Source organism: Lindgomyces ingoldianus (genome assembly GCF_010093535.1).
Source record: "Lindgomyces ingoldianus strain ATCC 200398 unplaced genomic scaffold BDR25scaffold_58, whole genome shotgun sequence".
Taxonomy (NCBI): Eukaryota; Fungi; Ascomycota; class Dothideomycetes; order Pleosporales; family Lindgomycetaceae; genus Lindgomyces; species Lindgomyces ingoldianus.
Genome location: NW_022985219.1, coordinates 15,229 through 29,514, shown reverse-complemented (window position 1 = coordinate 29,514; position 14,286 = coordinate 15,229). Strand labels below are relative to the sequence as shown.

General features: G+C 48.1%; 6 protein-coding genes across 6 annotated transcripts; 2 read left to right on the top strand and 4 right to left on the bottom strand.

Annotated features, from left to right (window-relative positions):
• Positions 1-278: 278 nt before the first annotated feature.
• On the bottom strand, positions 279-2,193 carry BDR25DRAFT_383569 (uncharacterized protein; the record flags this gene model as incomplete). Its single annotated transcript, XM_033697831.1, has 4 exons — positions 279-1,248; positions 1,298-1,678; positions 1,740-2,039; positions 2,088-2,193. The coding sequence occupies 4 exons, from the start codon at positions 2,191-2,193 to the stop codon at positions 347-349; spliced, it is 1,689 nt and encodes a 562-aa protein (XP_033540356.1). The 3' UTR covers positions 279-346.
• A 479-nt stretch (positions 2,194-2,672) lies between these two features.
• On the top strand, positions 2,673-3,906 carry BDR25DRAFT_362684 (uncharacterized protein; the record flags this gene model as incomplete). The annotated part of the gene is made up of 6 exons (XM_033696611.1): positions 2,673-2,952; positions 3,012-3,109; positions 3,169-3,366; positions 3,450-3,614; positions 3,646-3,832; positions 3,869-3,906. The coding sequence occupies 6 exons, from the start codon at positions 2,673-2,675 to the stop codon at positions 3,904-3,906; spliced, it is 966 nt and encodes a 321-aa protein (XP_033540355.1).
• Positions 3,907-4,270: 364 nt separating this feature from the next.
• On the bottom strand, positions 4,271-6,113 carry BDR25DRAFT_362682 (uncharacterized protein; the record flags this gene model as incomplete). Its single annotated transcript, XM_033696610.1, has 13 exons — positions 4,271-4,301; positions 4,330-4,436; positions 4,474-4,589; positions 4,644-4,744; positions 4,791-4,831; positions 4,894-4,997; positions 5,054-5,163; positions 5,222-5,296; positions 5,326-5,348; positions 5,397-5,488; positions 5,544-5,788; positions 5,819-5,938; positions 6,007-6,113. 13 exons carry the CDS (start codon positions 6,111-6,113, stop codon positions 4,271-4,273), a joined length of 1,272 nt encoding a protein of 423 aa, XP_033540354.1.
• A 23-nt stretch (positions 6,114-6,136) lies between these two features.
• Positions 6,137-8,441, top strand: BDR25DRAFT_319889 (uncharacterized protein; the record flags this gene model as incomplete). Its single annotated transcript, XM_033691857.1, has 4 exons — positions 6,137-6,274; positions 6,358-8,004; positions 8,311-8,331; positions 8,361-8,441. The coding sequence occupies 4 exons, from the start codon at positions 6,137-6,139 to the stop codon at positions 8,439-8,441; spliced, it is 1,887 nt and encodes a 628-aa protein (XP_033540353.1).
• Positions 8,442-8,810: 369 nt separating this feature from the next.
• BDR25DRAFT_347164 (uncharacterized protein) lies at positions 8,811-10,309 on the bottom strand. Its single transcript, XM_033694239.1, has 3 exons — positions 9,711-10,309; positions 9,384-9,572; positions 8,811-9,327 (listed from the first exon to the last, which is right to left on the bottom strand). Exons 1-3 carry the CDS (start codon positions 9,833-9,835, stop codon positions 9,150-9,152), a joined length of 492 nt encoding a protein of 163 aa, XP_033540352.1. The 5' UTR covers positions 9,836-10,309; the 3' UTR covers positions 8,811-9,149.
• Positions 10,310-11,750: 1,441 nt separating this feature from the next.
• On the bottom strand, positions 11,751-14,283 carry BDR25DRAFT_272942 (uncharacterized protein). Its single transcript, XM_033687335.1, has 2 exons — positions 12,899-14,283; positions 11,751-12,847 (listed from the first exon to the last, which is right to left on the bottom strand). The coding sequence occupies exons 1-2, from the start codon at positions 14,066-14,068 to the stop codon at positions 11,780-11,782; spliced, it is 2,238 nt and encodes a 745-aa protein (XP_033540351.1). The 5' UTR covers positions 14,069-14,283; the 3' UTR covers positions 11,751-11,779.
• Positions 14,284-14,286: the final 3 nt, after the last annotated feature.

Genomic DNA, 14,286 nt, shown 5'->3' with positions numbered 1-14,286 from the left:
GTTCACTCAGAATCGAGTGAATGGCGAAGCTGAACAGAACCTTTGTTGCTTTTTGAACAGGGCGCAATTATTTGAACGGTTTTTATCAGTATTGGGTAACTGTCTTCGTCGTGTTTTCAAAAAGAGCAGTTCCTCGGGTATCATGCTGTGTAGCGATATACATCGCGACACAAGTCGAATATAACTTTCCAATCTATATTGTACCACTGAATCCGATGTGTCACTAAATAGTGCCACCTTTGGCGAAGTGTTACCCTGCTGTAAAGGCTCCTCAATGGATAGCAAACGCGTAGGGGCTAAGCGACTTATCGATGGTAATGTGAAGCGTAATCCAAAATGACTAATGTTAAGTCTGTGAACGTTCCAGATATGGCCAAATTCTCCGAATCTCCTCTGGAGATTTGTTGTACTCAGCGCTTCTTCGCATGATCTCTTGGAGCAGCGCCTCGTTCTGCTGTTGTTTTGTCGCGAAGTCAACCTGGGGTGTAATCCAGCCCTCGAAATCGGTGCCAAGTATCTTCCTGGCCAGCTCGTGTATTTTGTGATAATCACGATATTCTTGGAACTGCCGCTCGTGCCTTTGCAAATCGTCCTCGCTGAAACTGACTGGGCACTGGTCGATGAAGCCTAGATCGGTCCACGTCTTGGAAATCTCAATAAGACAGGCCCGAAGTGGTACTATGCCTTCTTCTGAGACCTCTCCACACCTGATGAAGAGCTCTCGTACAAATGATGGTATGCGCAAGGCTTTGTATGCCTGGTTGTTTTCAGATGCGCTGCTAAGTTCATACACCTTTGCTAACTTAGCTTCCTTTAACTTATACTCCGCATATTCTTTATCGTCTGCGTCCATCTCGTCATAGTTTTGTGGTAGCTTTGGGAGCTCAGTAGTGCCAAGGGAGTAGTATTCTTCAATTGGCAAAAATCCTGGGAAGCGGGCTTGTAAAAATAAAGGCGAGACTACATTCGACTGCCAGTCAATAAGCGAGACGATGTTGGCTGGATTTTCTTCAGACACGTAAATATTGCCCATGTGGAGATCGGTATGCCACAAGACTGGCTCAGAGACCTTGTTGATGAATGTAGACTCGTTCAACCTAGACATAGCCTCTTTGGTCGATTTTAGAACGGCGATTTGTTCCTCGAAGGATCCACAGGGTGGGCCAGAGGTAGCAGTCGTCAAGTTCTGTCTTAGGAGCGCAATCTCCCGGTCAACAAGCGCAATACCGAAAGAAGACAAATCTGGCCCTGTTGAGGAGAGTCAGCTAGGAAGTTCAGTTCAAGATGTTCCACTCACAGGGTCCTTGGTTGAGACGAGAATGCACAGACGCTATCTTGGCTGGAGCATACCACCCTCGCTCGCAAGATGGCCCTATACAAAACTGCCCAGAAGGGTCTACTCCACGATCCAAAGCGACATATTTGTTGTCATCTACCATAGACTCGCGGAGGTAAAGACTTCCGCTGGCAGGGAAGCGAATTTCAGTCATCTCGCCCTCAAGCTTTGTTAATTGCTTCACGACGCACAATTGATCCCAATCACTCATTTCAGCCCATATCTTGAATAGCTGTATTCCAGGAGCCTTTTCCATCATGATATATTCAGCACTAACGGGGTTTGATGGATCAGAATTCCAAGCTAGAACTTTCGGAACCGGAACTTGAGTATGCGCATGAACTGCCGACAGCAATATCATTAATCTGAGTTATAACAACAATTATAGACATAGGGGCCTTACGATATTGAAGAACAGCCACTTCAGACGCTGTGGTATACTTCGGCGGCCCAGCGATGGAGAACGGTATTTTCGCAATAAGTTCGCTTCCATCCTCCTTACACAAAAGGAGTGCCTTGCTGAAGCCGCCTTCCAGCTTTTCAATTGCACAGACAGGCGAATGTTGGCCGCCAGTAGAGGCGGCTACCGCGCAGAGTCGATCGACATCGAAATTTACATATCTGCGATCAAGAGCCTTTTTCTCGTTGGCCAGGAAACGTCCATTCGTGTATTTAAATAACTCTTCGCGGTTAATGGGCTTGCCTGCTATGATTTAGCTTCGGTTGAAGGTTGGGTATGCGTAGGCATTACCTTGGCATGTAATGGTGAGCGCTCGAGAGGGCTGAGATGACACGGAACGTTCGTTGGTGCTCCAACACCTTCTATTGATAGCCCGGAGCGCATGAGCCAATAGCATGACTGCTTCGCCTCAGTATATGATCTTTGGGGCGGGACAGGCAAGTGAGTAGCGATAGCAGAGGCGCGGTTTCCAAGAAGACGATCAGAATAACGTTAGTGCGCACCTGAGGCGCCGCCTAGACTCAATTAAGCAACCAGCACAAACGCCTGCAGTTCACGCTTTCGAGTTCAACGGGAGCTTAATATTTCCTTACATGCGCTAATGAAACACTCCTGCCAGACATTCTAAGCATTCCAGCTTCTAGCCCTTCGAAATTCTGCTTGTAGACGCTGCCTCGTCAAGCTCAATATCCTGCCTTCATTTCTATACCTTCCTGCTCTGTAGTGGAGTGATCTCTTGGTCTATCACCATCCAATATGCCGGTGCGAACTTCCTTTCATCACCAAACTTTCCCCTCATTCCACACGGACCTTGCCAAGACACTGTTTGTTCCTAAGTTTACTTGTTCCTCTTGTCTCTCTACCCATGATATCTTTATGAAACCTCTACGCGCTAATATGGGCTTCCTCATTACTTCGGCCTCGAATCCCGCGACCCTCCCCCTTACGCGCTCTAGCCGCAAAAGACTTATTGTTTTTGGCACGGATAAAGAACACAATTGGGGGACACAAGTGCGATGTTCACGCATATATATATTCGATTTTACCGAATCAACCCTTCTTTCACCGCTATGTGGCCTATTATCAAGCCAGATATCGACCGCCCAATTGCATTTGATGCACCGCCGCCGAATCTCGAACACATCAAATCCAAATCGTGTTCCACTCTATCCCCTACCCGAGCAGTTCCAGAACTCCATCTGAGAGTCTGAACAGTCCGCTTGTTCAGACTCCCACAACCTGTCTTATACGTGGCACCGAGGACGCCGAGCATTGTCGTACATGAAACGGGAGGAGGTACGGCATGGAAAATTGTCTTCTCAACATAGGATGAAGACAGCAAAATACTAGTAGAGTCCTCTTCACACAACAGCGAAAACGTTCCCAAAAGCCCCCTTTGCAATCCTTACCACGAAATTCGAGCAAAATTCTCACCACACTCAACGACCTCTTTATTGACCATCGCCGTGTATATCGCATGGTAGAACTCTTAACAGGTGCGCTCTACGAAAGCTACCCCTTAATTACCAACTCTAGGGCTCAAACCTTAGCATCAAAGGCCTTCAAGATGGTCTCCATCACAAGAATCCCTTGTCTTATCTCCTAAAGACTCGCTCTATTTCATCCTCTGCACATTCACTAAATCATTCCTAGTGCAATTTCGCGTTCTCATGTCCAAATAACACTCACGAGAGCATCATTCTCCTCTGCGTCGATAAATCCGAACAGGACAACTTGGCTCTCGCGTATGCGCTTCCTATAACAATAAACGAACCTGCAGTTACCCTGCTTCCTAAACATCCCGAACCCCAATTAAACGTCTCGCTTCCGCGGGTCGTGGGAGAGGCAGTCTACCTTCTCCGCAATTTGGCGTTGGGAGAGCGGGGGCTTTGACAGCGACTGGGAATTCGTTAATGAGGACTGTGCTTTGGATTCTAGACTTCAAATGGGAGATATGAGATATGAGGGATCTGTTGCCGGTGATGATGGATTAGTTGATCTAGTTGCTACTGGAGACGACTGTTTGGATGGAGGAAGTGGAGCAATTTTAGTAGATGGGATGAATGAAACAGTTGCTATGGATGATTTAATATTAGGACCGGAAATTTAAAGACGGAGGAGTTTATTGTTATATAATGCTATATATTCAAGGCTTGATCGTCATGGTAGTTAAGAGCGCGATTTCCAACGCCCAGAGAGAACCACCAGCCTCATCATACTACAGATTAGTCAGTCCAAAGCCATCGCAAACCATCCGACAATCCGACCCTGTCCCTCGAGGGCTATTAAATATTCAGGGTAAGATGTTATAATCCTGTAACTATGGCATCAGCTGCATTCTGAGGGAAGGGCAGTTGGCATGAAAGAGAGAAAGTAGATATGATCAGACAACAGCCTGTTTTTAATGTCATAGCAACCTCGTGGAATTGCAAGATTGCGATGTCTAAAGACCTAGTCCAGGTTTTGCAGTCCGGTTACCAGAAGGGTACCTCGACGGTTACCTTTCTTGTTCATCATTAGAGGGCAAGAGAACGAAAAGAGAGTGGGCGTATCGTACGTGGAGTTCGGGTTGAAAGGAAGAGGCGTAGCTACGGTGAAAGTGCGTGGGCGTGGAGACGAGATATCTAAGTACAGTATTAGCTGATCTGTCGTTTCTGTTCGGGCAGAAACATCATACCTTTTCGAGAGGAGTGCCTTCAGGCTGGGACTGAGCACCTAGGTGTGCTGGGAAAGGGTTGCAGGATAGTTTTGGCTGTGGTTCGGCGACAGGTATTCGGCGGGATAGATCTGTGGCTCCTAGATGTTTGGATGGGAATTAAAAAGGGCATTTAATCCAAGGAGTGCGACAAAACTGCGAAGAAACTGCTTTTTGAAGGACCGAAGGAGGAAATGTTTCACTTGAAGTAATGAAAGATGGTGTGGGTGTGTTGTTGCGGAAACAATTCAACCTTGGGAAGTGAATGACAATTGGCGTTAGGACGCAGTTTGGTTGACATCACCGCGGGCCAAGGATCAGACTTTGTCCACATAAGTGCCTGGATTGAGCCTTTCATGGAAGAAAAAAAAACGTAGATAGGCAATAGAAGTAATAACGAACAAAGCTCATGTCAAGAAAGGGGGAATTAGTGGCACCGAGACTGACTGTGAGCGCTGAACGCGAATTGGCTATCTGCTCAGCTATGCTACGTATATACTCCTTCGCTACGGCGGAATTTTCGATGCTTAACGCGAAGGTCATATTCCAGCTTTATTGTCACCCAGTTGACCATTGGATCCAGAGTTGTCAATTCGGGTGAGAATGAGGAGTGCGAAAGGGGGTCGGGAATAATGCATGGAACAAAGTTTTCCCGTTACCCTAAGGGTCATCCTTGCCCCTTGCGCAGATCATGAGCAACGTCTTCGGAACTCTAAACCCCACGCAACACGTTTGTATGACCAGCTCATTTCTTAATGCGCCAATATTAGCACACGAGAGACTTTGGCCATGGCTTGTATACCTACTATAACTGCCTTCCCGCGAAAACTTCACGAATCCTCCTCCGCCACATTCCCCTAAACGTCAAGCCATCCTCTATTGTCCCTAGAGCAGCGCAGCATCACGTCTTCTACTACGCCAGCGTGTGATTTGATGATATACAAGGCTTCACATGCATAGGCTGGCTGGACCTTAAACATATTCAGAAAAAGCGGGACTTTAAACGGCGCATGACGGGTTTTAGGTGCAATGTTGCTAATAAAGGCTTAGACTAGCGAAAAGGCTGCGATATAGCATCGATAGAAAAGAGCTCGGAATCCTAGCAGCGCTGCTTGTGCAGAGTAACGGAAGCCATGTAGTGGTGCTAAAAGTTAGATCCTCCATTTCTGTGCAGCTAACGCCTCGTAGCGATTGATCATAGTACCCCCTTTGATCACTAAACGATTCACTTAATCCATGTCTCTTTCTGGTCTCCATTTCCTTTGTGGGATCATACCCGAAATACACGGTGCTGGCCCTGGCCCTCGCCCACACCTATCTGGCGGACACCAAAATACCTTGGTGCTGTCTCGACACTGGCTCAAAAATCTGGCTCATTATATTCAAGCTGGAGGAGTATCCTTGGTCCAATTTTGAAAGCCCCGGCAATTCTGGAGTGTCTGCTCTCCTTTAAAGCCTGTGGTGGTTGTTGAGGCTTTCATTACTGGTACACTGTCCTTAGCCGGGATAGCGCACCATCTCAGTCCCTTCCCACATGGCCTCCACATGTCCTTCTTCATTACACTTGTCATCAAAAATTCTTCTCTACTGAGCAAATTAATGACTTTATATCTCGGTCTCATCATATACAAGCTTTTGATTCACAATGAACTCTGCCATCCCCTTGAACGACTTGACACCTGCTAGGTGCAGCTTTGAGGGGCAATTATCGAGATCTAACACCAGAGCTGCCCAGCGCCAGGATGATGGGGAAGGAAATGAGCAGCGGAGATCAACTTCTGAGGTATGCGGCCGCTCTTTCCGCTGTCTAGTTGTCTCGATGCTAGAGTCCTTTGCGACTTTGTTGCTAATTGTCAATGCCCACAGTCTCCTGCGATGGGAGGTGGAGGGCCAATTCAGCGAAGGAGATCTGGGCCTTCGAGCCTCGAAGCCAGAATAGCGCGGACTCGCAACTCAACATCGAGCATCCACCCCTCGAGAACACGAACTACCACGCCACCGATTCCTACGGTTCCTGGTGCTGCTCATCAACCCAATGATCCTCAGTGTAGAACAACCGCCAGCCCGAACCTCCCAGAAGACGGAGGGCTCATTGATCGGCAACCGACACCAATACCGCCACAAATGTTGAATGAAGGTAGAAGAGCATTGCCAGCACGATACCGCCACCAGCGCCAATCTGCGACCCACGACGTTACTCCAGAATGGCAGGCCGACAGCGACCCGTATCGCTATCAAACTCTAGCTCGCGTTCGGTCTAGCTCTTCGACGTCTGAACAGTTCCGAGACGGTAGACCGACTCCAGGAGTAAATAGTCAAGCACCCGCCATCCAGACTACCTTTGAATATAACCTCGTAACCAAGGAGTATGAGGCAGTCACGACGGCAAACCATGCAGTGATTGAACGAGCAGCGCGGAATGCAGAGAGACGGAAACAGCAGCTCCAGAACATGGAAGAGATGCAAAATTTTAACAATGCTCGTCGAGCTACGTCACCCAATAACATAGCCAGCACCAACATGTCTTTTTCTCAACGCTCTCACTCGTCATCAGTAAGCGCCTCCGTACGGAGAGTTCATTTCGACGACCAGGACAATCAGGAGCAGCAATCCTACAGACCCCAACGTCACCCAGCTTTTGAAGGCCGGTCTGTCATGCGGGAAGGGATGCTAATACCTAGGCCTTACGATCCTGACAATGAAGAGCCTCTTGACGCAGAGCTCTACGATGATGCAGAGCACCCCATTATTCAGCCCGAAAGTGATCTTATGTCACCACCTGGCACCTCTCAAGAGCCACCAACTGCTTACACACGGTCCAAAGGTAAACAGCCCGCAATCCCTCAAATTTGGCTTGATACTCCGAACCGCGACGCCATACCTCCCAACGCGCCAGTCCCTCATAACTCCTCAGAAGGGTCGCATCGTCAACGAGCGCCCAGTCCACATCCCCACTCTATTCTCCGTCGACCACACCGCCAGCGCATCGATCATATTCCATGTTATAAACGGGCATACCGAGCCATCCGCGAACAACCAGAAATCCACCCCGATGACCTCGATCCGCCCATTCCATGGTACAAGCGTGCCTACCGCGCTATCCGCGAACAACCACAGGAGCATGGTCCAAACATCACCGGAGCAGCCTTCATCATGCAGCTCGAGCACGACATTGCTCCCACGAATTGGGCTCTCCATATCTTCCAATTCATTTCTTGGCTCACGTTCATAGTGCTATTCCACTTTTGGACAACCAAGAGCAACAAGAAAGTGGCAGTAGACTGCTTCGAGCTGAAAACAATGATGTATGCTCTCGCACTAAACCCCGGATCCAAATCTTTGAACAGCCCCGGCAACTTCAACAACAGAAGCTTGTCAATCCCATCTAGCGTTGAAATCCCTGCGAAATTCTTCAAGAATGGTAGATTGGACTCTTCAGTCTGCGTACTCTCTCCTCTTGATAAAAGGCTCACTCTATTCGACAAATTCCATGGCCAGTTTATTATCGGCATGGTATGCGTGATGATGGCGAATCTCTCTGAGTTTCTCATATTCAAGGCGTTGTCCTTGGTGATGCAGAAAAGTGGTGCGTATGGGACGAGAACGCTCTTGATTAGGGTTGTGACGGGGCTTGTGTCAGCGGCTATTGGGAGCGCATTTATAATGTGGTGGGCTGGTACCGCTCAGGGGCTTTTTAATTAGTTATTGATAGATGGAAGCTGTTTCTGACGCTATTTGTGCAGGCTTTTTCTCAAGTTGACATATTTCCCTATCTTTGCGTTTGACAGCAGATGGCTCGAAATGTTTACGTCTGAGTAGGGAACGGCTGTAGCAAAATTGGTAAGTCTCTTGCTAAAACTCTAGAATAGCACTCTCCTTCTAATTCGCCTCCTGATTCTACGTTTGTAGTAAGCTGGCTATTGTCTTCTGCAGTAAATTTCGAAGACTAAAATGTAAAGAAACGCGGATTTCACGATGAAAGCTGTGGTGGCCTCCCTTGCTTGTTCGATATCTTAATTGTTTGAGTTCTACCTGTTTGACACTCACGTATACTTAGATCCAGGACATTTCCTGCTTATAATATCGTCGCACAACCTCGTTCCGAGGTCATTTAGTCTTTTATCTTCATTGGTTTTTGGATAGGTTGTGCATTGGGGTTTTGGGAATTCAATATTGGAAGGGGATAGAAGAGAATGCACATTGAACGTGGCTTGAGCCTCGAAATATACATTTCCAGTTCGGTAGGCTGGCAGGTGAATTTATCCACATGCTTGACTACCTATCGTTCTGAGAAGATAAGCTTTGAAGAGAAGAGTCACGTGAATCCCTCCTGAATACACGCAAGCTAAGTGAGTAGGTCATTTACAACCTCCCAGATTAGTCAACTTAGCACTGAGGTGAATCAAAGAGATACATCAAATACCCGAACAAAGGGTCATGTACTCATATGCCACCACCAATATTCTCGAACATTTCAAGCACACTACGCTGCTAGTAAACATGAACGGGATAACCTTTTCCAACTCTGTACGAGAGAGTTTTAGAAATCAGAGCCTTACAGATGAAATCCTGAATAAGTGGTTCAATTTATTAATTGACATCCTTTTCATTCATTCCTCATCCAGCTACTCTACCAAGAGTGCTCTCCAATTGTAGCTCTACCATTCGGTCGGCTTGCACTTCCAGGAGTCCTTTTGCGTGCATGGTTTCTCTGACGGGTTTGGCTTCTTCGTAGTCGATGGCGCAGGTGTAGTTGCTGCCGTAATGGTCGCTGGCCCTGGAGGGCACAAGGATTCTGGAGGGTGCACGGTTGGTTGCGTGCAGGTGTCGAAGCAGCTAAACGGAATTTATTAATTACTGGAGAGACCTGGAACGAGGCAGATTGGGTTTACCCTCCGTAGCCCTTAGTCTCACCGTTAGCGCAGACTGTAATTGCATCAATGCAAATGCTGAGCACAGAGCATGACGGGGTAGGAGTTGGAGTCCAGGAGGGCGGTTTAGTAGGGTGAGCTGAAGGTGGACAGTGGGGCTTGGTGAATGTTTGGAGGCGCTCGGCTGGAGAGTCGCATTCATCCCAGCAACTGGAACGGATTAGCTCGTAAGCTTTAATTGGGTTTTACGAGGGTCACTGAGTGTAGGCAAGTTGCTATGAGTACGAACAGGATGCTAAGTGGGAATTTATTGCGGCGCTGGGACGTATGAGATAGATAGATACATACCCACCGTATGGCATGTTGCACTCATTGGTTGCTGTGTAACAATGTTCTTTTGGGCAACCTCTCGGAGCGGGATTAGCGGCAGCGAGGAAGGCGAAACCCAGTAAATTAAAGTAGGTGGCTTTCATGGCGTGGGAGTGCACGGAAATTGCTGATGTCGTGTTCGTTCTTTAGGCGAGAATGTGGTCCAAAGCAGCTTCGAAATGGGATCCTGAAGTTGGAGGATGCAGATCAGGTGGCAAGTTAAGGTAAAAAGTAAGCCCCGAAGTCAATGATTGACACAGCTGAAGCCGCTGATTATATAGATCGACTTCGGTGGTGATCCGCCGCGAGATTGAAGCACGGCCCTTGAGCTCAATAAATCGTTCATCTAAAACATCTCCTCCCCGGAAGTCACTCGTAGCGAGCACGAAACTACCATCATTCTCAATTTTCCTGTGTTTGAGGCCTCTTCCATAAGTATTGATATCTTGTACGCCCGGTGGTGAAAAATGATTGATTACTGCCGAGGTGTTGGCCAGATACATCTCTCATGTGGTGGAAACGCCTCTAATAACATTCCTAAGAAGAGAAGCGAGGTAAATGAGTGGAAGAGGGAAGCCTGGCAGCTAGCAGGCGGAGAGGGAGCATTCCAATCTTTATTGTGGCGTATGCAAGGTAATATGTCTCGTTTTTTTACGTTACGAACAAGACTAGCTGAGATGGGACAGGTTTTGTATGAGGTGAGGATTAACAGCGTGATGTGAGTGCAGCTATTTGATCTAGAAGCTATACCAGTTTTCTTACCGTATTTGCAATCTTATCAGCACACATCTCCTCACGAGGTTTCTTCTCACGCGTTCGGGAGAACAACAGGTTTTGATGCTTCGCGTGAGATGGGAAGACTCGAGGATAAATTTTAGATTATCCGCACACGTGCCTGGGCGAGGGACAGTAGATCCCCGGGTCCACAATACTCAAAATCCGAGAATATTTTGCATTCCGCAGCATTCGCGGGGATGTTACGTGGCGGCAAGGGGGTCGTACCGGTAATCGGGAAGGCAATGAAGTGGGTTCATCTATCAGTCTTGGCATCGGACCATAAGAGAGTGATTAGGCTATAGCGAGATATCAGCATGCGGATATGACTCAAATAACACAGCTATGATGATTGCAGAATATGTTTCCTCGAGGTGCGGTGTAATGGCTTCTCCAACATGGCGAATTGATACCCAGGCAGCGCCGAGGTAGAGATGAGGTCTTAGAGAATGGGAGACTAATATTGCATGGAACATAACTTTACTAGAAGCGGAGTCCAGTACTCTCTTCCTTATAGGAATAAAGGACTTTTGACAAGTGTTGAACGTAATGGCACGGATCTCATACATATCCACGGAGCGCGCGATAGAGAGTTCTTCAGAAATATGATCTTATCGTAATTTCTTCTGAACCATCTACATATGCTTCCGGATACCTGGAGCAATGTCAGTAGCCGCGCCAATGACCAGGTACAGCGAATATTGACGAAAAGGCGAGTGCCATCGGGTGCTCCACATCTAAACGAAACTGGAAGCAACTCTCCCCTTTAAATGAAATGTATGTCGTATATTGATAAGGCATACTCAGTCTTGTTGACGGATCGGCCCTGGTTTTGGAGGCAATCCTGAGTCTTGATTACTGAAGTTGTACCATAGCATTAGCGCGGTGATGGTTGACCGGTAGATCCTGAATGTAGTAATCTCATCAGAAAGCGGAGCTTGAAAATGGTTGTCAGGAAGAAATGGGCGACGATTCGTCGATATTACTCTACTATATCGTCCGGCGGTAAGGACCAATAGGATTTCCAGTCGTTGCGTTTGGGGTAGAAGCGTAGAAGTCACATCGAGATAAGCTGCAGATTTTAGACAGGAAATCTTAGCATGAGAAATCTAGACATTGATAGAGTCGAACCATAGAAGGGTTGATGGTGGGAGATGCAAAGACGCATAGTACGTCAATATTGTGTAGCGTAGTTTACACGAAACCTAGTCGCTAGGTATTTTTTTCTCTTCCGGGATGGGGAGTCCCATTTCTTCCAGCACGACACCACCACCCTAAGCCAAGGATCTGGGAAGAGGCCTCTGATACCAGCTCTCCATGGTGAAGTCCTTCTTCGGCCCACTGACATCGTACGTGATTCCAAAGCAATCCAAAGCTGCGCCCCTGAACCTGAATTCGCTGCTGCTCTTATACGTATCTGGATCGCACCAATGGCTTCCATTGGCAATCCAGCCCTTCCCGCTATCGGTTGACTCTTGGAATTCCATCTGATTAAAAAACCTCTCGACGCTTTCACCATCTTCTTTAACGAACCAAGCAGTGATCTTATCTGAGGCTTCATTGTAACGGTAAACGTATCGCCGCGTCGCTGGGAATGAGTAACCGTTATCCGTAGTAAAAGTGCCCTGCTCTATATATAGGTATTCCGCCGCAAACTCTGGGGAACTTGGGATTCTGGGGTGAAACGCTGCGGTACCCTTAAGCGTTCCTCCTGGGGCAGCTGGCGACTTTGAGTCAATTTTCCGTCGGAGCGTCCAGTTTCCCTGCATCCCTCGAAACGCTGCGACTGCTACGAATCTCGCATTTTTTTCTGAGTCGTCAAGCACTATCTGTAGCTCTTGGATAATATTTCCAGCTTCGCCTCCTTCAGTAGCATACCTAGCCGCAAAACAAGGTCCTTCCTGTCTGCCAAACACCGAGTCATTGCGCTGGATCCCCAGCATACGAGAAAATTCTTCCATAAATCCCATGTAATCGCCCATCCAGAATTGCTGAATGTTATTTATCCGAGACTTGATCATCTTCCTTATATCTTCCATCTCTTGGACGTCAGTGATGGATGACCCCGAACCTTCCTCTCCATGGGTTATACCACTCCATCTCGAGGTTACCATCCGCGCCTGCATTTCCATAAAACCCCAATAGGGACCTTGGTAAAACCCGACAAACGCCATTTCTGGTATGGAGGGATTGAATACCGAACCGCGGGAAAAGAGCGTAGGAACTTGTCGACACTTGGCGTCGTACCCGAGAGCTTCCTTGATCGATTCAGGCAAGTAATCAAGGTTCGCTTGGAAACCTGTCGCTTCGATGATGCCAACGACGTTGTCGATTTTTGACTCCTTCAAGAGATCAGCATCTGTAAATAGGGGAACAAGGGGTGAAACACCCACGCGCTGATCCGATACACCCCAAGGCTCTTCTGAACGAACCTCCACTCGGGCGGTCCCACTACGCCCTCCATCCTGAACGATCGTACCGCGGCCTCGAACAGGAACAATTAGGCCACTCCTTGCAAACTCAGTATAAGTATCGGTGATACCATTGAAAGCGGGAAATTGCATCTCCTCTGGTTTGTGTACAAGTTCGGGATATCCAACGTCTCGCTGATCGCCCCCTACTATCGATCTAAGGTAACTGTGGCCCTTCCTTGCGTTCTCTGGTGGAACACGGCCAAGAGGTGCAGATATCGGACCTTCACCCCTCCTACTCAGATTGTACAACACAATGTCTATCGGGAGAAACTTCGGGGCCAGTTTGAAGTTTTGAACGGACGGTTCGTATGGATCTTGAGGTAGGTATCGGGGTAGACAGTAGAAAGGACGGTTGAGGACATGGTAGACTTTGCACTCTGACCAAGCAGGCTTGGGCTGACCCGGGGCATATTTTGCATCCGAAATTTGGAAAGCGGCAGTTGCTGCAGCTTCTGAGCCACTGATTCCGCCTCCAATGACCACAATATTGCCGGGCTTGTTGGTCAACGACGAAACATCACGGAACTCCGACGAATGAAGGACTTTTGTAGCTGCAGTAGAGGTTGAGGCGGAATAAGCTGCCGGGATTTCAGGTCGATCGTAAAACCCACTGGCCACGAGCAGGTAGTCGAATTCGTCGTTTCTAGTTTTCTGAGAGGTCTTATCGATTGAGGAAACGCTCCACCTCCGGGTCCCTGCAACAAGTTCTGCCTTGGTGACAGCTCGATTGCAATTAATGATGGCGTTGGGAATGAACTTTCTAGCGTATTCCTGAAGATATCTCCCAACTTGCCAAGCGTATGGAAACATTGGCGGAGGAGCACTAGACTGCTGTCCATCCTGGGCATCTGTGAGATTGACGGAGTTCCAAGAGAGATCTGAGAAGGCCACCGTAAATCTGCTCAAGTTGGTTCTCATATCTGGACTGCACTTTGCACCCTCTTCACCTCTCCTGGCCCTCCACATGCCACCAACACGTTCTGCAGACTCGAAAACCGTGACTGTGAACTTGCCGGGTGCGCTTTGTAACAGGGTCTTGGCGGTCACAAGCCCGGCTGGCCCTGCCCCAACGATAAGGACCGATTTCATGACTGCCGGTGAGCTTGAAACACAGAATGGGGGGATCAAGTGTAACGCTGCTCTAGAGATAGATGGCGTCCGAGCCTTGCTTCTGGGGTTGAAACAGGGATAAGCGGATCGGATCGCCGTCCGCGAGATAAACGTCGGTTAATGACGTCGAGTAAGGGCCTCTCTTTGCATTAAGGCAATCGGAGAGGCGCCAATTCCGCCTTGAAGGCTCAGTGGGC